A 25,753-nucleotide genomic window follows, 5' to 3' on the forward strand; every position below is an offset into this window, starting at 1 on the left:
AGCGTTGCCCAGTGGGCGGGAGAGAGGGCGTAGAGAAGAGGAGAAAAGGAAAAGGGCGGGGAGAGGAAAGCTGGAGCCAATCCCTTACTCCCGTTCGCTGGCGCCAGTGCCCCATTCTTACTGGGCAGCGTCGATTTCTCTTGCTCCGCCTGTTTTTCTAAGCCGGCAAGTGATGGGCCTGTGCCCGAGGGGTGGGGCTGCATGGTAGGAGCGAAAGTGTGTGGAGGGGCGGACAGGGCGGGGCGAGTGGGGGAGGGGAGGGGCGGGGCGAGTGGGGGAGGGGCGGGCGGGGGGCGGCGGTTGGGCAGCGTCGCTTCTAAGGCGGAGGAAGAGGAGGAAGGAGGGCGAACGAGGAGGATGGCGGAGTCCGGGCTCCCCACGGTAACCCGGGGCCACTGAGGCGGGAGGGTGTGTGTAGGTCGGTTCTTCCTGCCTTCTTTCCTGCCCGTCAGGCTGGCTGTCGGTAGGGGGAGGCCCCGCGCGCCCTGACAAGCGCGAGCCGGCGGGGCCAGGGCGAGGCCCCAAGGGGCCAGGGCGAGGCCCCAAGGGGCCAGGGCCCTGGGAGGCGCCGCCGCCGCGGCGGCTTTCCTGGGTGCTGTCGACGAGAGGGCTGGGCCCTTGGACCCATCTCTCTGTGCGGGGACCGGGGCCTGGCGCCAAGAGCAAACCGGCCGGCTCTGACAGCGACTTGAAGCCAGGCCTGCGGTGGCGGCGGGCGGGCGGCCGGGACAGCACTCGGGCGAGGGCGAGCCGGCGCAAGGGTGAGGGCCGGGGGCGTCTGGCAGACGGTCCTGTTCCACTCGGCTCCCGGAGCTACGGGGTCCAGGCTTCTGGGAGATCCGTGGGCGTCCGGGAGGGCGTGTAACTGGTTGGCGGGGTCCCTGGTGCAACGGTAGTGGTGCGGGGTGGGGTCTTTCCTCGTCCCCTCCCCAGAGCCCTCCACGCTCTCCTCGTCTCCTCTCCCTTCAGTAAAGAGTGATGAGTAGGTTTTGGGCGTGTTGCCTGGTGAAGCGAGTTGTAGGCATCCAAGAGGGCCCTTTTGGACATGCCGGATGGCAACCTCTTTCGCGGCAGCTTTTGGGGCTAGAGGAAAAGTACTCTACCCTCTGCCCGCCTCCAGCTCAACGCTGTAGGCTTCAGGACAAACGATTTTCCTCCAGCCCCTCAGTACCCATTGTTTCGTACCACCCTTCTCCCCGCCCCGTGCCTAGGTAGAAGAATAGTGACTTCAAACCATTAACTGCAACCCCCCCACCCCCGCCCCATCAGCAGCGGGTGCGTGTTTTTTTGTTGATGGATTTACAAACAGGTGGAATGAAGACTGATTCGGGAGCTGGAAAGATGGTTTTGTGTGTGTGTTGTTAAGCTTTCAGCCCGTACGGTTACTGATACGGTTTTCTCGTCTGTCTGTCGCTTTGTATCATGATGGGGGTGATGAGAATAAAAGAGGAAGCAATGTTTTGCAACCTACCCAAAGAAATGTTTTCTAAGTCTCTGGGGATGCTGAACCAAAAGTGAGTTGCAGATGTGGACTGTATAGCATTTGCCTCCATGATAACTACCAGCGTTCTATAAGCTTACACTTGTCCAATTTTGTACATTTCTTAAATGTCAGCAGCTTCTAGTGTCTGCTCAGAGGGATTATTGTATCTAAAACTTATTTTTGTTGTGTTTTGCAGAATCCTAGGGTACACTTGCGTAACAGAGTATTTTTGTATCTAAATGTAGCCTCAACATTGAAAAATTGTCTTGATTTTAATGACCACTTTGTTAGCGTACTAATCTTCAGGCTTCACCTTTCCATGCCACAGCCCTTATAACTGTTACTTCGTATTTGAAGAGACTTAGCTCTTGGGTACGATTTGTAACATTCTGTAAGCTTACATTTATAGTTTGAATTTATCGTGTTGAGGTTTTTTCATAGGACAGGGACAAGAATCTTGAGGAATATAGAGTATGTAAATGACTGTTCCCTACATATTGAACTTAGACAATATGATAAGCCTTTGAAATACTTATTTGGACATAATGCTTTTATTTAATTATGAATATACATTTGAAAAATAGACCACAGATAAAGACTGTTAAGGTTTGTAACTTTCAAATGGCTTACATGTAATATAAAGCTAACATGTTAAATTTCCTGTATATCATATAGCAGTGTTGGTTGTAATAATCATGTTGTACATGACATTCCTAGTACTTATTTATTGTATGACTGGAAGTTTCTACCCTTTGACCACCTTCCTCCAATTTTGCCTCCCTCCATCCTCCACCTCCGGTAGCCAGAAGTCTAATCTTCCTTTTTTTTTTTTTTAAAGGTTTCTCATCTAAGTGACATCATACAGTAGTTATCTTTCTCTGTCCAGGCTTATTTCACTTAGCATAATGCCTTCAGGGTCAATCCAGGTTGCCTCAAGGTGTAGGAATTTCTCGTAAACCTGTATTCTTGAAATACTAGTTTTGAGATGTGGGCCTCACCTATTTCTAAGATTCCTACTTTTTACCAAGATGTTTGTTCAGTTTTTGAAGAAACAACTACATTTATGTTAGGTTGGCATTTTTTCTCTGCTCTCATTGTTAATACAGTTTTCAAGTGTTTAAAATTTTCTCTTATTTCTTATAAATAGTTATGGTTTAAAGAGTGATATTAAGAGCTACATTAATAGCTTGCAACTGGGTCATTTAAAAAATTTTAAACTACCGTATTCAGAAAGTTTATCAGAGCTGTGTTTTGATAATTGTAGCAAGTAAGAGTCTCACAACAACTTGTGAACTACAGACCAGTCAGAAATTTGAAATATTTCACTTTTCAAAAGAAATAACAAAATTATAAATTCTTTTGTTAGACTTGCTAGAATTATGCTTTTTAAATAGTACTATTTTTTCGGTGTCTTGGGTCAGGGCTTGTTCCACAGTCAAGAGACAGAAACTGGAATTCTCTGTAGACTACTCCCAAAGATGGTTTCTGAATAGCTGCGGGTAAAGTTTTTGCCTTGGCTTACCCATGTGTATTGTGGGGGAAGGGTAAATAAAATTGGAATTCTTTGTTATCCAGGCAATTAATTGCTGTCATATTTGTTTTGAAGATATGCTGGCTTATCAATATCTGTCATGCAATTTAATATTTCTGTAGGACTTACGTTCTTTGAACAATGTAAATAATTTTTGAAATTTTTCTAGTTAAGAAATTTGAATATAAAAATAATCTGTGTTTTTGACTAAAAAATATACTCTAACCTGTATGTTGAGGTTGAAGATTAAATGAAAGAATATATCTTTAGAATTCAGTTTTCTATATTATTCATGTATGAAAAAGCATAAAATCAATGCTTATAACAGTAACAACAACAAAACAACCAAGACCACCCCCTACCCACTGCAAAAGAAACAATAAAAAGCAACAAACAAACAAGTTGACCCACGAGTCCTTTAGTGCAGCCGTTCTCAACCTGTGGGTCGTGACCCCTTTGGGGGTAGAACGACCCTTTCACAGGGGTCACCTAAGACTATTGGAAAACACATATATAATTACATATTGTTTTTGTGCTTAATCACTATGCTTTAATTATGTTCAATTTGTAACAATGAAAATACATCCTGCATATCAGATATTTATGTTACGATTCATAACAGTAGCAAAATTGCAGTTATGACGTAGCAACAAAAATAATTTTATGGTTGGGTCACCACAACATGAGGAACTGTATTAAAGGGTTGCGGCATTCGGAAGGTTGAGTTCTGAAGTTTATAGCTTGGCCTTGGTGGGAGTGTTCTTGAACTAGTTTATAAAATAATCAATTAGAAGAGGAAATTTAGATATAAAATAAACTGACAGTTCCTAATAAGGCTAGTAGGAAATTGGTACTTTGTTATAGAAGAATTAGGTAGAAATTGGCTCTAATTTAGCAGCAGAGCAATACATTAAGTATTTTTATGTGGTACTTGAGAAGTATGCAAATATGATATTGGTTGCTTTTTTTATTAGACTTAAAATTTATCATTATGTTACGCATTAGGCATGTATAATTTAAGGCTAAATCTTTCATACATAGATGTAATTTGTTATTCTGTTATCCCTGTCTTCTGAATTTTATTTTGTCTACTTGTTACACTGTATCAAAGTTATGCCCTGTAGATCTTTCTGGAAATATTTTCTCTGTTAACATAGTAGTTAAATTTTTGTATTTTCCTACCTCTCTATCTATGATGACTTTAAAACCCCCAAAATGTGTAATTTACAAAGTGGCCTATGGTGTGCTTGAACTTGATATATTATAGTTTTCTGAAATAGAATCGTCAGTCAGTGTAGTTTGAGAAGAACATGCATAAATTTGAGAAACTGATTAGTGTTCTAAAATACATAGTTGCATTATTTTAAAGTAAACTAATGTTTATTATGTCTTTGTTAGATATTTTGTCCTCATTTGCAATTTTTTCACAAATCAAAGTTCTAACACATGAAAAGAATATTCTAAGTTCAAAGGACTTTTCAGCTTTTGAGATGTTGGTAACATATGTGTTTTTGAGAAAATATGAAGTTCCTATTATCAAGATTTAAAAGAACTAATGCGATTTCACACTATATGTCTCATTGCAAATTTTCTAAAGATCAGCACTGGTTGCAAAAACTAGTGCATGCTATAAAAGGCAGAGGTTCTTTTCTCAGAAAGAATGAACATATTGCTTGAAGCTAAACATTACAAGAGACCTTTAAAGGGTATAATTGGTCCCTATGTGAAATGAACCTGAAGGGCTTTTATGAAGTATTTGGCATGTCTATCTTCTAATGTTATGGTACTGTGAACACTCAAAATTTAAGAACTTTATTTGCCCTCATATACTATTTATAAATCCTACAATTTTAATTTAGTAATTTCACAGTTGACAAAGATAAATCTTTTTAAAGTTTTTGTAGTGTCTTGAAGGTAAGGTGGAAATGACTTCTTCTGGCACTGAGATTGTCTAGAATTTGGAGTGAATTTCATCGGTTAAATTTGGGCTTTCTCAGTTTCATGTTATACAGCACTCCTTCCTGCTTGTTACTTTCACAGTTTTTTTCTTTTTAAAGATTTTACTTACTTTTAGAGAGAGGGGAAAGGAGGGCAAAAGAGAGGGAGAGAAACATCAATATGTGAAAGATACATGGGTCTGTTGCCTCTTGCTCACTCCCAACTGGGGACCTGGCCCGCAACCCAGGCATATGCTGGGACCGGGAATTGAACTGGTGACCTCTCTGTTCACAGGCTGGTGCTCAATCCACTGAGCCACACCAGCCGGGGCAAGACTTGCACATTTTTGCAAGTAGTCTTTATTTTATTATATTTTTAAATTTACTTTTAGAGAGAGGGGAAGGGAGGGAGAAAGAGAAGGAAGGAAACATCTATACAGTATGTGAGAAAAATGGCAATGATTGCTGCACACCCCCAACTGGGGATCTGGCCCACAACCGAGGTATATGCTTTGACTGGGAATCGAACCAACAACCTTTTGTTTGCAGGCTGGCATTCAGTCCACTGAGCCACACCAGCCAGGGCTGTAGTCTTTATGTTAACTTTTAAATTTTGTTTGTAAATGTTTCTAACTAATATAGTTTTGTATTCACTAATGTCATAGACATACAGAGTGCCATGTATTTTCCATACTCTGAGGATGCAGAGATAAATATACTTTGTTTCCTGCTTTCAGCAAGTTCAGTTTGTTGCATGAACTAGACCCATCAGTAGTTAATTGTTTCAGTGCGAGAAATGCTTTAATAGCACTATACACTTGAAGAATTCAGCTGAGTTAAGACTCAGACTATGTGTATAAGCAGCATTGCTTACTGGAAGATTGGGCCTGAACTAACTCTTGAGGAATAAGCAGGATAGGTAGAGGTTAGAAAAAACATAGAAGTTAGAGATGTTAAAGTCCATTTGGAGAATTGCAGGTGAATAGTAATTTGGCTTCCACGTATGACCTAATATTTTAAGTGATAAAATAGGCTTTCATGAAAGTTCATATTTTTAGAGAATTCTATTTCTTTTGTGCCTAATTTAATTTGGGCCTTGAGTTGTAGATCTGCATTAATGTTAGGGAGCTGCTCCAAATTATTACTTAAAACTTAAAAAATTTTATTTCATCAATAGTTTAAATACAAGGAGAACACATCAGAATGGTGTGAAGTACTTTCCAGACTTAGAACATGGATAATGTTTCAAAATTGAAAATAAATACCTTTTTCTCAGCATTTATGCATCATGTTAAGAGTACCATTATGAACTTTTTTAGAACTCATCGGATTTTATTATACAAACATTTAGAATTTGCTTTTCTGAGAATTAGAAACAACCACTTTCCAAACTTACTTAGAAGTGCCACCTTTTCCATTACGTAGGTCAGACTATACGATCAGTGGTTACATCCTGGTAGAAGTCTTTTTATGGTCTTACATGATTTAGAAGTTTTTGGGACTTGAATATTAAGTAATTTTTCATATAGTATGATTTACTACTTTTTCAGGTGCACAATGAAGCCTTCTTTGCTATCGCAAACTTCATTCCCCTCAAGGTGCGAATAGTGCTGTAGTTTCCCATTCTAAAACACTCATCCTGCTAGTCTTTTAGTTTTGATACTTATAGTTATTTTCATTATAGAAATTTGAGAAATTTCTTTAAGTTTTTGTATTTTAAATGTTATAATATCTCACTTATTGCAAGGTTATTTATTAGGAAACTAAAATTTTCTGGTATGATCTCCTTGGATAGAACCCAATGCAGTGTTCACCTGGCTAACCTAATCGCCCTTCAGCCTTCACTATCTCATCCCTGGGGAGGCCTTCTCTGATCTCTAGTTAGATTCTTCTGTTAAAGGTCCCTTTGCTCCTGTACTTTCTTATTTATTCCAGTCATCATTTTTGTAATGATGTGTTTAATGTCTGTCTTTTTGCTAGACTGTACACTTCATGAGCATTGAGTATCTTTGTCTTTACTATTTCTCCAGTATACAATGCTTGGACCTTGTAGGCTCCTGATGGAAAATTGGTTTAAATTAATAAACTGATAGTCTCGAGCCCCCAAAGCAAACTGGCCGCTAAAAAGGATAAAGATATGTCATTGCTCTTAAACATATTTCCTCGTTGTAGGACTGAATTCAGGACTTCTTTACTTTCATAATGTACAATTTAAAAAAGCTTGGTAAACAATGTAAAAAGACCTGGGATGCTCCTAGATGCCATAACAGAGTTGAATATAAGAGTAGAAAAAAAAGTTAAAAACCAGATACAAGACTCTTAAAAAAATCACTTTAAGACAACTTAATGTTTTAATAAACATTTAGAATCTTTCAAGACACCATTTGTTTTCTATGTGGAGCAGTGTAGCAATAATGATGTAAGGTTATGGAGAAGAGATTAATTGCTGTTAGTAAATTTTGTCAAAGATGACACAGCACCACGTATTGTGATTCAGAAAGGTTTCCGTCTGAAATTATACAACTAAATTTTTTTTTAAAGACTTTATTTATTTTTAGAGAGAGGGGAAGGGAGGGAGAAAGAGAGAGAGAGAAACATTGATGTGGGAGGGATCCATCAATCAGTTGCTTCTTGCATGCCCCCAAGTGAGGAGGACCTGGCCTGCAACCCCATGCATGTTCCCTGACTGGGAATTGAACTGGTGACCTTTTGGTTCACAGCCCAGGGCTCAATCCACTGAGCCACACCAGCCAAGGCTAAAAAATTTAATGTGTTACATTTTTATTATTGGAAAGATATGCTTAATGAGATGAAATATAGCAAGGCACAATAAGTATTTGAGTAAATTAAGTAGAAGCAAATAATTATCTCACAGTACAGAATCAGTCCAGTGTAATAGTACGACCTTATAATTTGCAGAAGTAGATTTTTTATACCCACATGTTCTTTGCTTACTTAGCTGTGGAATATGTAAAATTGAGTAACATGTTTTTCTTCATCAGTTTTGAACGAAAACGTACCTGTTGCAATGATATGACAAAATGACACATTTCTGCAACTTCTGTTAGAGTAAACTTAATCTCTTGGCATTTCCTGGTAACCTGGACTGGAAAAATTAATTTGGAGGTCATAATTACTTTTTTGCTAGAAGTGTGTGCAGTCTAACAGATTAGGTGACCTGAAATAGATTATATTCAATTTTGTCTTATATATCTTCTGGGATAAAATGTTGCTTTAGTTCTGGGTCAGATGAATTTTATTTTATCTTAATATTGTAATCTGTTGAATTCTATGACTATATAAGGATTGGTAGAAGAGCTAATTATTTCTTATTTTGTTGCTAAAACAAGTGTTGGTTTATCTACCATGTGTTAATTACAGTTTAAACTTATAGAAATAGAATGCTTATATACTAGGCAGTTTAAAATAGTAAGGTTTTATGATTTAATCTTGAAGACATTTATTTCTGTACTTTGGAAGTAGTGATTTGAAATTCTTAATACTAGAAATATGGCCTAGTTTCAGAACACCCACTGAGCAACTGTGGGAAAGCATGCTACGCGGCTTGTAGTGCTGCAGTATTTTTTAATTTCCCCCACCTCCTGTTTTATAATAGGTTCTGGTAGTACACACTGAATATGAGTATTTGGGACAAGAACAAAGTTTATTGAAGCCCCCAAATATGTGAGACTGTATTAGGCTTTGTGTTGGGCTCTAAGGATCTAAAGATGATCAGATATAATGATGGCCAGTGAGTGAGTGACATAAATCAGGTGGTAATGTTTCAGGTTACAAGTAATGCATGAAAAGCATGAATTGTTTTGGGGATTGAGAAAAATGACTAAAAATGGAATCACTGTTTTTGAAATAAAATTTTCAATGCTATTAAAATTTAAAAAATAACTGACATAAACATTTCCATGATGACTGTATACGTGACTTAAAAATGTTAGTAGAAATAATTTTAAACTTCTCCCCCAGAATGTTGTGCAACATTATGCCAGTCTGTGAGACTGAGCTACTGAAACTATTTAGAAACTAGCTGTGAAGAGTGAAATTTGCTAGTTTATATACATTGTTCAGAAAGGTATGTTTTAAAGGCATATGATAAAACATACTTCTGTCAGCTTATTTTGTTAATTTAAAAAGAACGTGAGATAATCTGCCCTAATTGTGATATCTGCAAATGTTAAATGTTAAAAGTTAAAAGTTAAATGTTTCAGTTTAAGGATTTTTATGATGTGGGAAAGGAAGGACTTTATAAATTTGCTTTAAAAGTCAGCTATATAAGTCTTGTAGATTTAGCTCTGAGAGTAATGCTTTAATACATGACTAATTATTCATATACAGAAATATAAAAACTTAACGACCTTTTCTCAACTGGAATTCAATTATACCTGACATTTTTTTGTGTGTGTGTGTGTGTGTGTGTGTGTGTGTGTGTGTGTGTGGTAATAATCTATATAATAAGGGTCCTGTGGCAAGATCTTAAAGGTTTTTGTTTCATCAAAGACAATTGAAATTAAATATAATTGAAGTTTTGCTATATGTTATTATTCTCAAAATCTTTGAAAATTGATAATCACAAATGGTAGAATCATGTGCTGAAAGTAAAAACAACTTGTTAATTAGCCTATCTCTTTCTTGACTGTACCACTATCCAGTTTTTATCAGTAAAGGTTTGATAATATTTGTGTTGCTTCTGAAAGTAATTAAAATTAAGTATTGTCAAATAATGTTTTTTTCTTTCTGGCATGGAAAAGTAATGTATCACTTGCTACCAGCAGATTACTACATGATTTACATCTTTGTGATGTAATAACTTTTTTACAGTAGTGCTTCTGAAACTATGTGTGAGTCATATTTTGGGAATATAGTCATAAGATAGTAGATAGTACGTATCAGTTGGGAACTGGTTGGGTTTAATGCGTTAAATTACACAAATAATAAAATGTCCTTTTATGTATATTCTAAAATATAAGCAAGGGCTTCCTTTATGTTGAGTATCTTCTAATGGGAGAAATTCCTTATTAACCTTAAGTTAAATTGGGTCTGGCTGCTCAATATATTCCTTTTGAAAGATTTAAAAAAATAATAAAGAGATAGATATATTTTTAAAGCTCCAAATGTATTATGTAAATCCTGTTTTAACAACTGTCAAGAAAACTAGATTATATGGTCTTCATCTAAATAGTTTAAAATTTTAGAAAGGCTATTTGTTTTATAGTAATGGCAACTTACTAAATACTGATTCTTAAATGTAAAGTATCTACTTTGTGATCACACACTCGTATAATCTTGTTGCATATAGTACATTTATTTTTGTTTATATTTTTTCTGACAGTTTCTGATAGTTTATAGAGCTAGTAACAGAAAAGAATTTATAATCAGATAAATTCCTTGTGAAGGAATGTGTAGGTTTATACAAACAAAAATGAAACAGTTAACTGTAATATTTAGCTTAAAAGTACTGAGAATCATTTGTTTCTTTAAGTTGAAAATACTTTATTTTACACTGCAGTCATCTTAGTGAGACTAACCTAAGGTAGCAATTACATTTTATCTTTTAACTAAGTAACCAACTTACTGATTTATTGCCAGCTTGCCCCAGGTAAATGAAGAGTAAAGTATATTTTGAGAAGACCTAGATTGTGGGTGACATGTTTTGAATTCCTTAGCAAGAAAGACAGTTTAACAGCATTCAGAGATAAATCTTTTTGTGGAAGTGTTTGTGTGGCATGAGTTTTTCAGATATTGTTTGGTCAAAGTTATTGGATGTTTTACTGTTATATCTTAAGCCATATTGAGACATTTAAATACCTCCTACCCCTGCCTTTTATTTTAATACTTTGCTGGATAATCTTGCAATTTATATATAAGGTGAGTTGAAGTGTTGTACAAGAGAGCTGTAATCCCAATTATGGCTTATATTGTGGGTTGGGTAAACAAGGATTTTCAGTTGTTTGCTCAAAACTTTTGTTTGCCCAGAATCAAAATTGCGTAAGTCTTATGCTTTCTCATAAGAAGGAACACAGATTTCCTGAAAAACTCTCATGTTTTTGCTATTGTATAAAAAAAATTAACCCTTCTCTCTGTGTCAATTCAGACTAGTCATCTTGCCTCCTCACCAAAGGGAAAAAAAGGTTAAATGAATGAATCTGAAGGTGCAGTGAGTTGTACACTCTTGACATAATTCTAATATTCAGAGGATTTTTTTCTTTTTTTCTTTACAGACAGCTATTTCTTGAGCCTCCATGAAAACTACTCTTAACCTCAGGTTCACACATACTTCTTAAGGACATGTTTCTTTTTATCCCCCCTCTCTGGCCCATAACATTAACTTCAGCATGTTAATTTGGGGTGCTTTCTTGATCTTAGGTCTTCCAGTTTTGAGGACTTATTTTTTAACTCCTGGAATGTGAAAATATTGGGTTGGCCAAAAGGTCTGTATGGTGTTTTTTCCATAAAATAAAAGACATTTTTCATTAATAACTCTTGATTTGGATATTTTAAACATGTCTGCTATCTCCTGTGTGTTACAACGGTGATTGTTCTCAATCAATGTCTTGATTTGATCGCTATCAACTTCCAACTGGTCTCCCCGACCATGGAACATCATCCAGCGAGACATCTCTAGCATGAAACTTCGCAGACCACTTTTTACACGTTTGATCAGTCACAGCTCCTACTCCATATACTGCACAGATCTTTTTGTGTGTTTCAGTTGCGTTTTTACCTTTCTTGAAATAATAAAGCATAATATGTATGCCAAAAATGTTGCTTATTTTCACCTAACTTCAATATTAAAATGGCTACACAGAAATTCACTGATTTTGATGTTTTTTTAAAAATGCACACTAATATGACAGCTGTCACAATACAATCTAACAAAATTGTTTCGCATGAAGTTAGACAACTAAGCACTACTAGAGTCATCTTATAGAAAAAACAAAGTAACTTTTTGGCCAACCCAATATATAGTTTTATGTGTTCTGGAGGGTAGACAGTTTATTTTTGTCCTTTAAGCTACTTAATAGAAGAAGTGTTTCAGATCTTTATAAACTCAAGAAAACACACATGAAGTCTTGTCATTTTTAGTCATTCATATAAAAATTTGAGTGATTTATAATTAATTTTAAGTGGAATACAGGGAAACGGTGCATGAGACAAGATTTTCACCTGTTTATTGTTAGACTTGCTCCATTCAATAAGTGTTTATTGAGCAGTTACTGTGTGCTTAATAAAAAGTTCATAATATCTTTTAAGTTGTAGAGCACTTTACAGACTAAAAATTGCTTCTCTATGTAAGGACCCTGCTGTCTAGTAGGGCAGATAAAACCAAGTTAACAAATATAGTTCTTTAAATAAATATGACTGCTATATGTATTATTTCTAAGTACAAGGATACAACTGTGAAAATGAAGGGTCCCTGTTTTTCCATTACTTTAAGTGAAGGAGTCAGACAGTTGTACTGGCAAGTAAAATACAATGTGATACATATTCTGATGGGGGTAGGTTTAAGTGCGAGCATGGAAAGGCAGTCAGAAAGGCTTGAGTGATTCAGACAGGCTTCTTGACCTTTGAGCTGAGATCTGAAGAATAAAAAATTCACTTAGTGAAGAATTGTAAATCTGTGTTTCTGGCAAAAATACTTGTTTAAAGTCCTGGGGACATAGCAGGACCTGCTGTGGGATCTGAAAGTAGTTCCTGGGACTGGAGTGCCAAGTGGGGAATGTCAGAGTTGTGGCAGGAGAAGTAAGCAGGGGCCAGACCTTGAAAAGCTTGGTAATTACTGCTAAGAATTTGAATTTTTTTTATACTGAGAGCTGGGCTTGTGGGGAGCCACCCACTCTTCCTCCAAGTGTTTTAAATTGGACAGTAACTGATTAGGTGTATTTCAATGATCACTCTAATTACAGTGTAGTGATTAGGTTAGGAACAGGCTGGGCGGAGTGGATGTGGTAATAAGACCTGTTACAAAGCTATTAGAGGAAATTTGGTATACCCTGGAGCAGAGTAGTGGAGAATGAAGAGAAGTTGAAGGGTTGAGAGAATTTTGAGAAGAATGGATAGGATTTGGTGATTGTTAGGATGTCAGAGTTGAGGAGAGAAAGGTGTCAGGATGACTGCAGGGTTCTTGGCCCCCCTTCCCCATTTTTAGTTGATTTCTCCTTAGCTGTTTTCTTTTATTTATTTTTAGAGAGAGGGAAGGGAGGGAGAAAGGGACAGAAACCCCACTGGGCTGCTTCTTGCAAGCCCCCCACCCCCAGGACTGAAACTGCTTGTGCCCTGACTGTGACCCTTTGCTTTGTGGGAGGATGCCTAACCAATCTAGCCTCACCGGTCAGGGCTCCTTAGCTGTTATTTTTTTTTTAAGAAGCCCTTGCTGATTCTCCCAACCTGTAAGACTGGTTTAAGTGCCTTCTCTTTGTGCTGCAGCAGTTCTTACCGTACTCTTCTTTGCCTTTTACACTTGTTTGTAAGCTTACATGCAAGAACTGTGTCTTATTACATACTTAGCACCTTGAACAGTGCATGACACTCAGGATATATTAAAGTGTTGACTGAATGAAAGTATAGTTTTTATACTTTTAAAAATTTAAATATTTGTAATTGTGGGAAAAAAATGGTTTTCTGAACTGCTAATATCCAAAAACTTGGTTTATAACTTCAGTGAGTTAGGTCACTCCATGTACTTTTGAATGTCTCTTATAAAAACAATGTACATTGTAATTCAAATCTGAAGTGCTGGCTATTTTTAATTTTTCATGGGCTATAATGGACTAATTGGGCTTTGTTATTATGTTGAACTCCTCTTGAATCATACATGCAGATTTTTTAAATAAATAAACTAATTGCTTTTGTCCTTTCTCAGTTTAAAACTAAATGTAACCAAACTAGCACTGTTAGGATTTTTTCTCTTTCAAAATAAATATAGATTTTTTTTTTCATCCTTGATTATGAAAGGAGGGAATGCTTATAGTATACAATTTAAAAATGATACAGAGATAAAGTAAAATGAAAACCATCCTAATACATTGCAATCATTTGATGGGTGTTTTTCTAGACTTTTAAGATTTTATATGTATTTATGAATGCCATGATTAAGTTAAAAAAATCATGAACAGAGGTAATATTTATGACAATATTCTCATTAATAAAATGTATTGATGTTTTTCATATGAAGAATACTGCTAACTAGTGTATAACCTAATAAATCAGGAAGTCTTCTATATTGTATTCTTCACAAAATGAATTATTATGTTAAAAGCACTGGTAATTTCTGCTGTAAAAACAGGGTATAATTATGTTTGAAACACAACTTGTCCGAAACCTATTTGACCATGGAACTAAATGTTGTAGAAATAGATTTTGGGAAATTCTGAGAATGTATTACTGAAAATTTTCAAATTAGCATGTTATTAGGTATTTCAAAACATGTGTTTGCATTACAGTCATGATTACCAGTAGCCATCGATAAATGGAATGTAGATAAACTCAGAAAGTAAGTTTTAAACATCCAAAGTTCGTCTTTGAAACTACTTTCTGTTACAACTAACCATCTTGGACTTCCTGTCAAGATGGCAGCATAGGCAGACATGGCTCACCTCTTTACATAACCACATCAAAACTTGAACCAAAATGTAGAAAAACCATCACTCAGAACTGTCAGAAATTGAGTCGAATGGAAGTCTGACAACTACATAATTAAAGAAACCACAATCATCCAGACTGGTAGGAAGGGGGCAGATGCGGATTGGGTTGCTACCTTACCGGTGTGTGGTGGATAAAATTCAGAAAGGGTATCTTGGGAGGGAGGAGTCCCAGCCCCACACCAGGACCCCCAGCCCAGGGTTCCAGTGCTAGGAAGATAAGTCCCCACAACTTCTGGCTGCAAAAACCAGTGGGGATTTAGTCGATGGAAGAAACTGTTGGAAGCTTAAGCAGTTCCTTGTAAAGAACCCACACATGGACTCACCTACTTAGATTCACTCCCTCTGAGTTCCCGCACTGGGTTGCAGTTGAAAGACACCAGTGGCATACAGGGAGAAACTGAAGGGTCTGGTATCAACTTGAGCAGTCCATTGTCCCTTTTCTAAACCCACCCCCCACAGGGCTGGCAAGTCGGTGCCAAATCTGAGACTCCATCAACCTGGCTAACACTGTTTGGAGACCCTAACCTGCCTTGGAGATCCCCAGAGACTCTGGCCCACCCAACTTATACAGCACAACCATGATGATTTTCCATATGAATGGCTGGTCTAGGCTCATGCTTCACAACTTCCTAAATCCTATCCAACAAGCACAGCTGGCTTCAGTGAGCTCCAGGCCCAGCACTAGCAGCAGCCAACTTAGATTCACAGTTTGGCTTCACCTGGGAATCTCCAAGCCCAGCACAAGTAGCAGCCATCTCAGATTGTTTTATAGCTCAGGCAGGCTGCCCTGGGAAAAACACAGGCGGGGGCTGACCTTGGCCTGTACCACCCAGGAAGCCCCAGGGCCAGCGCACTCAGTGGACAGCTACAGTCCATGTCAGAGCATCACCACCCTGTCCCTGCACAGCTGATCTTCTACAGAGGGCGGAGGTTGGTAGTAAGTGGTGACAGCCAAGCCTTAAAACTGACTGGCCAGAGTAAATCCCTCCCATTGATCTGCCAACAGCAACCAAGGCCCAACTACAAGAGGAGGGTGTACTCAGCTCACATGAACGGTACACCTTCAGTACCCAGCTGATAGGGAAGGCTGTGCCAGTGGACCCTATAGGACACCTGCTACATTAGGCCATGCTACCAAGACACAGAGTCAAAGCAGCTCTACCCAATACCTAGAAACAAACAGGGAGGCTGCCAAAACGAGGAGACAAAGAAACATGGCCCAAATGAAAGAACAGATCAAAAGGGCTAAATGAAATGGAGATAAGCAATCTTATCAGATGCAGATTTCAAAACACTGGTTATAAGTATGCTCAAGGAACTTAGTAAGGACCTCAGCAGCATAAAAAAGATCTAGTCAAGAGAGGAAGGATTCACTAATTGAAATAAAGAACAATTTACAGGGAAGCAATAGTAGAGTAGATGAAACTGAAAGTCAGATCAACGATTTGGACCATCAGGGAGCAAAAAACAACCAATCAGAACAAGGAGAAGAAAAAAATATTTTTTAATGATGTAGTATAAGCAGCCTCTGGGACAACTTCAAGAGGCCCAAATTTGCATCATAGGGGTGCCAGAAGGAGAAGAGAAAGAACAAGAAATTGGAAATCTATTGGAAAAAATAATGAAAGAAAACTTCCCTACTTTGGTGAAGGAAATGGACATGTAAGTCCAGGAAGCAGAAGGAGTCTGAAACAAGATGAATGCAAAGAGGCCCACTCAAAGATACATCATAATTAAGGTAAAGATTAAAGATAAAGAGAGAACCTTAAAAGCAGAAAGCGAAAAGCAGTTAGTTGCTTACAAGAAAGCCCCCATAAGACTGTCAGCTTATTTCTCTAAAGAAACTTTGCAGTCTAGAAGGGACTGGCAAGAAATATTCAAAATCACGAAAAGCAGGAACCTACAGCCAAGATTGCTCTACCCAGCAAAGATATCTTTTAGAATTGAAGGACAGAGAAGGACCTTCCCAGACAAGAAAAAACTAAAGAACTTCGTCATCATCAAACCATTATTGTATGAAATGTTAAAGGGACTTATTTAAGAAAAAGAAGATCAAAACTAAATAAAATGGGAAAAAATGCAAATTTATCAACAATTGAATCTAAAAAACCAAACTAAGCAAACAAGAACAGAGACAGTCTGCAATGGGGGAAAATCAGGACAATTCTAGTAGCATAATCAATGAACACAACCTGAACTGAGGTGACAAGTCTTACACCATTAGGACTGGGCACGTGAAAGAGAGAGCAGAGATTTATCTTTGGGAAAGGGTTTAGCTGAGGGCTTGATGATACATCTGTCTTCCTTCAGTACTGGCACACTGAGGCACATGCAAACACATAAGTTCATTTCTGGCTCAGTCACGCCCAGAATGCATATCTGTTTCATCAGTGTCCTCCATGTAGTGGTCATAAGATCCTGGATGAAGAATTTGTGGCAGTCCAAACTCTGTATGTCTTTCCAGAGAGGGTGATAGGCACTTAAATGGAGTTGGGATCTATTCTTTTTATTTCTTCTGTGTCACACAGATGTGTAACTCTCTCATACATTTATGTTTTTCCTCAAACTAACATAAAAATAACCCAGTTAATCATATTATGAAGAAGCCACATTTTCAAAGAGGCTCTCTGGATCGATTGACAATTTTTCTGTATCCTCACCAGCATTGTTATTTTTCTCTATTTTCATTAATTTGATAGATATAACATTATTCTCATTGTATTTTAAAATCAAGATTCTAATGACTAGTGAAGGTACCTTTCTAGATCTTTGTAACAACCAGGGGAGGGACCCAGAGTTCATTTGAGCATTTACTTCAAAATGGAAAAATAACTTTGGACTCTGTGATTCAACTTACCAAATATTGGGTTAGGATATTACCTTACCTTGGTTTTTACCTTAACTATAGTTTAGAAATCACTATTCTAAATTTGATGTTCCTCAGTTCTTTATGTGTGACTAATCTTTATATGTAAATATCCACAAAGTATATTTTTGTATTCAGAGAAGGAAAACTCTGATTCCAAAAAACCTCCGCTGCCTTGCGGCATACCTCTTCAGGGGAAAGGCTAAGGGAGTAAACCCTGACAGAAAATCCGGAGCCGGAGTCCCTAAGGCGGTTTGACGTTGTAGTCAACACCGGCAACTCCTGCGGCGCACCTGCAGCCAAGCTGTATTGACTCCGTCTTTCCCTTGGACCCTTCAGCTGCGAAGAGAGGGGGGGTCTGCTGCATGGGCAACAGCAGACCCTCCCATATCACCCCGCCCAGGCTCTGTAGCTTCAGCTTCACTGGAGAGGACACTCCAGCGTCATCGCAAGATGTCGATTCAACACGGGAGGAGACAGATACCGTGTCACTCCCGAGTCGGACTGCACAGCCATTCTCGGTGGTGCAGATAGACTCTTAAGAAGCTACACCATCGTCTCTCGAGACGGACGGCTGCCGACGCAATATTTTTGTATGTTTTAAAACTTTATACAAATAGACTCATTTTTTAAAAAAAATTTATTGAATTGATTTGGGTGACATTGGTTAATAAAATTATATATGTTTCAGATGTAGAATTCTATAATTCATCATCTGTACATTTTATTTTGGGTTCAACCCAAGTCGAGTCTCCTTCCATCACCATTTATCCCCTTTTACACTTTACTACCTCCCCAACTCCCCTTTCCCTCTGGTAACCACCATACTGTTTGTGTTTATGAGTTTTTTCTCTTTAGTTAATCCCTTCACCTTTTTCACTCAGACCCTCAACCCTGCTCCCCTCTCACAGCTGTCAGTCTGTTCTTTGTATCTGTGACTCTGTTTCTATTTTGTTTGTTAGTTTATTTTGTTCATTAGATTCCACATGTAAGTGAAATCATATGGTACTTTCCTTTCTCTGACTGGCTCATTTCACTTAGCACATTACTTTCCAGGTCCATCCATGCTGTCACAACAGGTAAGATTTCCTTCTTTTTTATGGCCAAGTAGTATTTCATTGTGTGTACCACAGCTTTTTATCCACTCAGCCACTCGTGGGTATTTGGGCTGCTTCCAATTATTGGCTGTTATAAATAATGCTGCAACAAACATAGAGGTGCATATATTCTTTTGAATCAAGTGTTTCCAGTTTCCTTGGATGTAGTCTCAAAAGTGGAATCACTGGGTTATTTCTTGAGGAAACTACTGCTTTCCACAGTGGCTGCACCAATGTACATTCTCATCAACAGTGCATGAGGGTCCCCTTTTCTCTGCATTCTCACTCACACTGTTGTTTGTTGATGATGGCCATTCTGGCAGGTGTGAGATGGTATCTCATTGTGGTTTTAATTTGCATTTCTCTGATGATTAGTGATGATGAGCATTTTTTTCATATGTCTGTTGGTCATCTGTATGTCCTCTTTGAAGAAGTGTCTAGTCAGATCCTTTACCCCGTTTTTAATTGGATTGTCTGCTTTTTTTGGTGTTGAGTTTTATAAGTTCTTTATAGATTTTGGATATTAAACCCTTATCAGATGTATAATTGGCAAATGTGTCTGCCCCTAGAACCATTTCTTATGTATTATTTTGCAAGTTATATGTTTCTGTTTTTGTTGTTGTTCACCATTTTTTCTGAGATTTGTTCAAGTTGCTTCCTGTAGGCATAGATTTTTACTGTGGTGTAGAGTGACTTTGCTACAAAGACTCCTTGTGCAAGTATGTAGAAGTTTTCATACCCTATAAATACCTAGAAGTAGAATTGATGGATCTAATGGGTGGATATGGCATTTACATATTTGTCATGCATTACCAAATTGCTCTCCAAAGTAGTTTTAACAGTTGATACTTTACCAGCAGAGTGAGCTTTTTTGGCTCCATATTTTCCAGCAATAGTTGGTTATATCAGACTTTTTACTTGCTAACTTGATAAGGCAGTGATATCTCTCAATGTTTGCCAAATTATTAGTGATATTGAGTACGTAGTTCTGAAACACTATTGGGTTGGCAAAAAGTTTGTTGTTTTCTGTAAAATGGCTCTAATAGTCCTTAGTTGTTTTCAACTTTATTCAAAATAATTTTGTTAGGTTGTGTTGTGACAGCTGTCATATCAGCTGCATTAATAAAAAACATGAATATTGGTGAATTTTTGTGTAGCCATTTTAATATTGAAGTTGGAAGAAAATACACTGCATTTTCAGGGTATATATTATGCTTTATTATTTCAAAAAAGTAATGCAACTGAAATGCAAAAAAAATATTTGTGCCGTCTGTGGAGAAGGTGCAGTGATTGAGCGAATGTGTCTAAAGTGGTTTGCAAAGTTTGATGTTGAAGACTTGTCACTGGACGTTGCTCCACTGTGAGATAGACCAGCTGAAATCGCTAGCAATCAAATGGGGACATTAATTGAGAACAATCAGTGTTATACCATACAGGAGAGAGCCAGCATATTCAAAATATCCAAATCAATAAAGTTACTTGTTAAAATGAAAAATGTGTTTTATTTATTGATCATTAAAGTATTTTCTGTGAATTGCCTGCCCATTTTTTAGTGTCATATTTGTATCATAGATGTCCTTTTCACCTTGCTTGTATTCTTAACTCTTCATGCTATGCCACCTACACCCTAACCACCCAGTCCTCCATGCAGACATCTTCCGTACTTACCCCTCTTATATTTCAGTATCACACACTGGTCCATCACCACCTGTGGATGTTCTTTTAACTCCATTTAGTCTCTGATTCTCCATGCTGTCATCTGCCTTTGAGGGCGCCCATGATCACCTCAGTTGGCCTCTGAACCTCTCATGGATTGCCAACTTATGTTATGTCCACTTTGTTCTCATTAAGTTCTGATATATACCCCCCCGCCCCCCCATACACACACACGCTGAGCTGCCCCTTTGTGGGATTGTCTTTCTCATCTTACTGAGGCTCTGAAATCCAAGATGGGAGTTAAGTTTTCTGTGCTCTATCCTCTTTAGTCTGCCTGGGCTCTGGCTTTCTGCTATGGGACATTTTGGTTTTTCGCCTACCATTACTGGGGTGGATGCCCACCTTCCTCCACAATACTCAGTCGCTTTAGTTCTGACTTGACCAGGATGGGGAATGGGTGTGTTTAATTTTTTGACATTTCAAAAATGTTATTACAGTTTTTATTAAAGAAATAAGAAAAATACAGGCTTTAAAAGAAACAAATGAGTATATATAAAAGACAAGTATATTCTTTTGTGAAATTAACAAGAATTTGGGGTATGTAAAGATATACCTAGGAATTAAAAATAAAACAAGTAATTAAAAAAAATAACCCCAAAACTATGTTATATAGTGGAAGACATTCATGAGAGCTCCTGGGAGGTATATAAGCTAATGAGAGCAATGTAGGAAAGACTTTCTAGAAAAAGTGACTCCCAGAAGTCTTAAAACATGTTTATGGGTTCATTTGGAAAGGTAGTGCCTGGAAAAGGAAGAGGTGTGAGGGATATATAGGGGAAGGCATACAGGCAGAGGAGGAAACAACAAGAATATGGACCTGGAGGGAGGAAACAGTACCATATGTTCAGGAAACTGAGAATACTGATGAGGGTAGTGTATAAATGGGATGGCCAGGGAGACTACGGAGTAGAGGTGGAGAGGAGGAAAGGATCATCCAAGCAGAGGGAGCAAGCTGAATAAGATATGGTAATGCAAGAGCAGTTTAAGCTAACTGTCAGTAGTATGTAAGACTGGAATGGAGAGTGTATTGGTATAAAGAGTAAACCTGGAAAAGGTGGATTGGAGCCTGATTGTGGAGAAACTACACACACACACACACACACACGTACACAAGTATGTGTTTTTAGTGTGGGAGTGATTTCAAACCAATGATTCCTCAGAAGTGCTATAATGTATTTCACTCATCTGAGGATTTAATAATATACTGTGTTATCAATTACTTAGTTGTCATATGTGAGTGTTTTGTCTGTCTAAACTGTAACCTTGTATAGTGTAGGACCTGTGTCTTCTCTATATAGATTTTTAGCACAGTCCTGTGCACTTAGATGAACAATTTTCAACCTGTGTGCTGTGGTACATTGGTATGCTGCAAGAATTTTTAAAACATGCAATACCTGTTTTGTCAGGTGCACTGACCTCTTTTCCCTTAGACTGTGTTATAGCCAACAACACAATAGCTGCCCAGACTGAAAGAATCAAAATTACACCAGTATTTTTTTTTGTCAGATCAGCAAAAAACAGATTTTCTCGCGTGCCACAGAATTTCAGTAATTAGTTCATGTGTGCCATGAAACGAAAAAGGTTGAAAATTGCTGACTTAGAGTATCAAATACTTTTTGTGGTTTGATAAAGTTTTATTAACATCTTTTTTTAACCAGTTAAGCTAGTCAGGTAAGATGTTATAGTTGTGTTTTTAACCTTCAAGCCCTAGTACCAAATAAAAATCGGTCAGTTATGAAATTAATAATAGAGCCACAAAACAAAAATTGTATTTTAAATATCAAAATATTTAGGGGGGGACTAACTCCTTCACAAAGATTTTACTCTTTTCAGCCTTTGTGGATCCCTTTGGTCAGTCCTGTTACCAGTGAACATTTTCTACTTTTGAGAACCCTTAAGAATCCTAACTTTTTCAGTAGAAGATAGACATCATTGGAACTTGCCCTCAGATCTACCTGCATGAGTCATCTAGAGTGCTTATTTAATTGCAGATGTTTTATGCCCTTTTTCCTGAACTACTTTCTCATTTTGTTCTTTTACCAGACTGCTTTCTATTCTATATATCATCACCTTTGAAATCCTTCCTGCTACTTAAAGCTATGTGGGCTGTCTGGTAATTAGTTGCAGATAGGGCAGTGTTAATGTAGTGGTTAGGAACATAGGCCTTGGATACTTATTACCAATGTTGGAATCTCAGCTCTCACTTTTCCAAGATTACAAAGCTAGTTACTTGAAAATACTTCTGTGCCTCAGTGTCTTTATGAATAAATAGGGGTAACACTTATCTCATAGGGCTTTAAAGTATTAAATGGATGAATATTTGTAAATTTCTTAAAATAGTGCTTGTACACAGAAAGCACTTAAACATTAGCTGCTATTGTGACTTCTTCCCCTTTTCAGCTCTTAACAAAGTTTTGTACTGTGGTAACTTGTATCCTTATCTTACCTCTTCTGTTCAGATTGCAAATTCTTTGAGGATAAGTCCTAACTTACTCATTTTTATAGCTTTTCAAGAAATTTTACATAATAAGTGTTTGATAAATATTTACTGTGTAAAATCACAGGAAAAGAGCAAAATTATTTGTAAGATTGTTTTTTCAGAGCTCATTTGCTTAATATAAGTTATAATCTAAAGTATTAATACTCTCTGTATTATATTTCAGGAAGTCTAATGAATCACTGATTGACCAGCACAGTTTTACCAGTTGGAATGAGTTATCAGCAATGGGAATAGATTCAACATGTAACAGATGGCTGTTATTCCATGGTAATTACTTCTTCAAGCCAACACCTTTTTGACTCCATAGGATCTTTGTCTCTTCGTCTTTGAATTCCAATTACTATTGTTGGCAAATAAAAAAAACGAGTTCATGTAGTGTTTGCTCAAGCTTGAGCCATCATGAGCAGTAGTTTAGGAAAAGAAAAAGACTCTAAAGAGAAAGATCCCAAAGTACCATCAGCCAAGGAAAGAGAAAAGGAGGCAAAAGCCTCTGGAGGTTTTGGGAAAGAAAGCAAAGAAAAAGAACCTAAGACCAAAGGGAAAGATGCCAAAGATGGAAAGAAGGACTCCAGCGCCGCCCAACCAGGGGTGGCTTTTTCAGTTGACAATACGATCAAACGGCCAAATCCAGCACCTGGGACTAGAAAAAAATCTAGCAATGCAGAGGTAATTAAAGAGCTCAACAAATGTCGGGAAGAGAACTCGATGCGTTTGGACTTATCCAAGAGGTCTATACACATATTGCCATCATCAATCAAAGAGTTGACTCAATTAACAGAGCTTTATTTATATAGCAACAAATTGCAGTCCCTCCCAGCAGAAGTGGGCTGTCTAGTAAATCTCATGACACTGGCTCTAAGTGAAAATTCACTTACCAGTTTGCCTGACTCTCTTGATAACTTGAAGAAGCTGCGGATGCTTGATTTACGGCATAATAAACTGAGAGAAATTCCTTCAGTGGTGTATAGGCTAGATTCTCTCACCACTCTTTACCTTCGCTTTAACCGTATAACTACTGTGGAAAAGGACATCAAAAACCTGTCAAAACTCAGCATGCTTAGCATTCGAGAGAACAAAATCAAACAACTACCTGCTGAAATTGGTAAGAGGCCTTGGTTTACCATTATTATTTGTAATATTTCTTATGCTAAATAATTTAGTTAAGTGCTTTTCCATATCAGATTATATCTAATACTTGCCTAAAACCAGCTGGTTTACTTTATTCAGTTTTAGCCATATTAATAGCACATGGCTTGAGATCTTTCATAGACTTCAGAAAGTGAGTTAGAATATAGATGTAATTGGGCCGATTTCACACAAACCTAGTCTGCTTTCATTTTCATTGAAGAAAAAGTGAATTTGAAGCAGAAAAAAAAAAGATGTTTGCCTAATTAAGTTATTGCCACTTATTTTTTAAAAGTATTTACACATGTAATTTTATTACCTCCATTCAAGGCTACATTTTCTCATTTTCTGACTTTCCCTTCTTTACCTAAAAACTGTTTAAATTCCCATCAGTTTTCTACTAAGTTACTACAAAAGATTGGCTTAACAGAGTCTTGTGAAAAAGCAGTGTCATATGAAAACTGAAGATATTTTTGTTTTTATTTTGAAAGTCCTCATGTTCATTAAAAACAATCCATGAACACAGAAAAATAGAAGAAAAGTCACATATACCAAATGCAACAATGTTAACATCTTGGTAGATTTTATTCCAGTTTTTGTATATAAAGCTAAATTATACTGAAACAAAAGAATGCTTTTAAAAGAATGGTAGTAGGATAAAAATAGAAGATGTACGTGTGTAAACAAGTCCGTAAAAAGAAATTTATTGTCTTGATATTTTAACTATGGAAAAAAATTAGAAACATTTACATTATAGTAAACCATTGACTTATCAATTTTGGGAAATTGATGAAGGTATTACTGGGCCCTTTTATAACTTAAAAAATTGACATAAAATTGATTATGCAATTTTTTAGTAAAGTTTTCTTTTTGTATGAAAGGCCAATTTATTCTAAGTAAAACAGGTGAATTTTAATATTTTGTTGTGTTGAGCATTGGTCTTGCAGTGAGTTATAAAGGAACCTTTCTCTTTTTAGGCTCTCAGCTTTGTAGAGATATGATATTCTGTGGGTATTTAAAAATTTTTATCTAGTTTTGAAAAAGATCCAGTTTAAGTTTTAGGTATGGTGTTATACTACATTTGATTCAACTTAAAAATCTTAATTTAATTTTGATTTATTTAAATGTACTTAGAAAAACCATGGCAGATTTTCTCAAGCACTGCACTGTACTTATAAAGTATGATTCACTCATGAGATATTAAAATATTCCCAGGAATTTGAATAGAAACCTTCCTTTCCATGTGTTCAGATAAGGGATGTGGTTGTTGACTTTTGATTTCATACCAGATTCAGTCAAAATTTGACCTTTATTTATGGCTCATTGTGGAGTAGGATTATAGGCTGTTGAAGAAAGAAGTGCTGACTTTTTATATAGAAATAAAAAATGTTGTTTCCTGTCTTGTTGTTTTGTGTATGTATTATACATTCCATTCTAAAACTTTGGCTTTAATTCATATGAAGTCTCTTCTTAAGGATTTTTTTCACCAGAGTGATGTAATCAAATTACCTGGGAATTAAGAACACACATTTCGTAAGCAAGGAATTATTTCATGGGATTTTAAATTTACTTTTGTTGTTCTTGAACATATTTAAGCATTTTTACTAAAAAGTGAATGTATTTTTTTTAAGTTGGCAAATTTTATTTAATTAAATGATTGATATTTGTGCCTGCCTATTTTTGACTTTTATTCCTAAATTTGTAATTTAAAAAATAACCATAGAATTTGTTTTTTAATGAGCACCCTTCCCACCATTAGTGACATTATTAAAGTTGATCTTCTAATTTCTGTAAAACTGCTAATGTCATAAATGATATTTGTTTTTTCCCCAAGAAGGGCAT

At 37.1% G+C, this 25,753-nt stretch overlaps 1 protein-coding gene across 1 annotated transcript in view; it reads left to right on the top strand.

Moving 5' to 3' along the window:
* Positions 1-315: 315 nt before the first annotated feature.
* SHOC2 (SHOC2 leucine rich repeat scaffold protein) overlaps positions 316-25,753 on the top strand; it is a 75,126-nt gene continuing 49,688 nt past the window's right edge. The window contains exons 1-2 of the mRNA XM_090278582.1: positions 316-381; positions 22,950-23,888. Coding sequence (XP_090134708.1) covers positions 23,186-23,888 — 703 coding nt within the window. The 5' untranslated portion in view covers positions 316-381; positions 22,950-23,185. The remainder of the gene's footprint in view (positions 382-22,949; positions 23,889-25,753) is intronic.

The sequence above is a fragment of the Furipterus horrens genome, unplaced genomic scaffold (assembly GCF_987537825.1).
Source record: "Furipterus horrens unplaced genomic scaffold, mFurHor1.1.pri manual_scaffold_5, whole genome shotgun sequence".
In the NCBI taxonomy this organism is placed as follows: Eukaryota; Metazoa; Chordata; class Mammalia; order Chiroptera; family Furipteridae; genus Furipterus; species Furipterus horrens.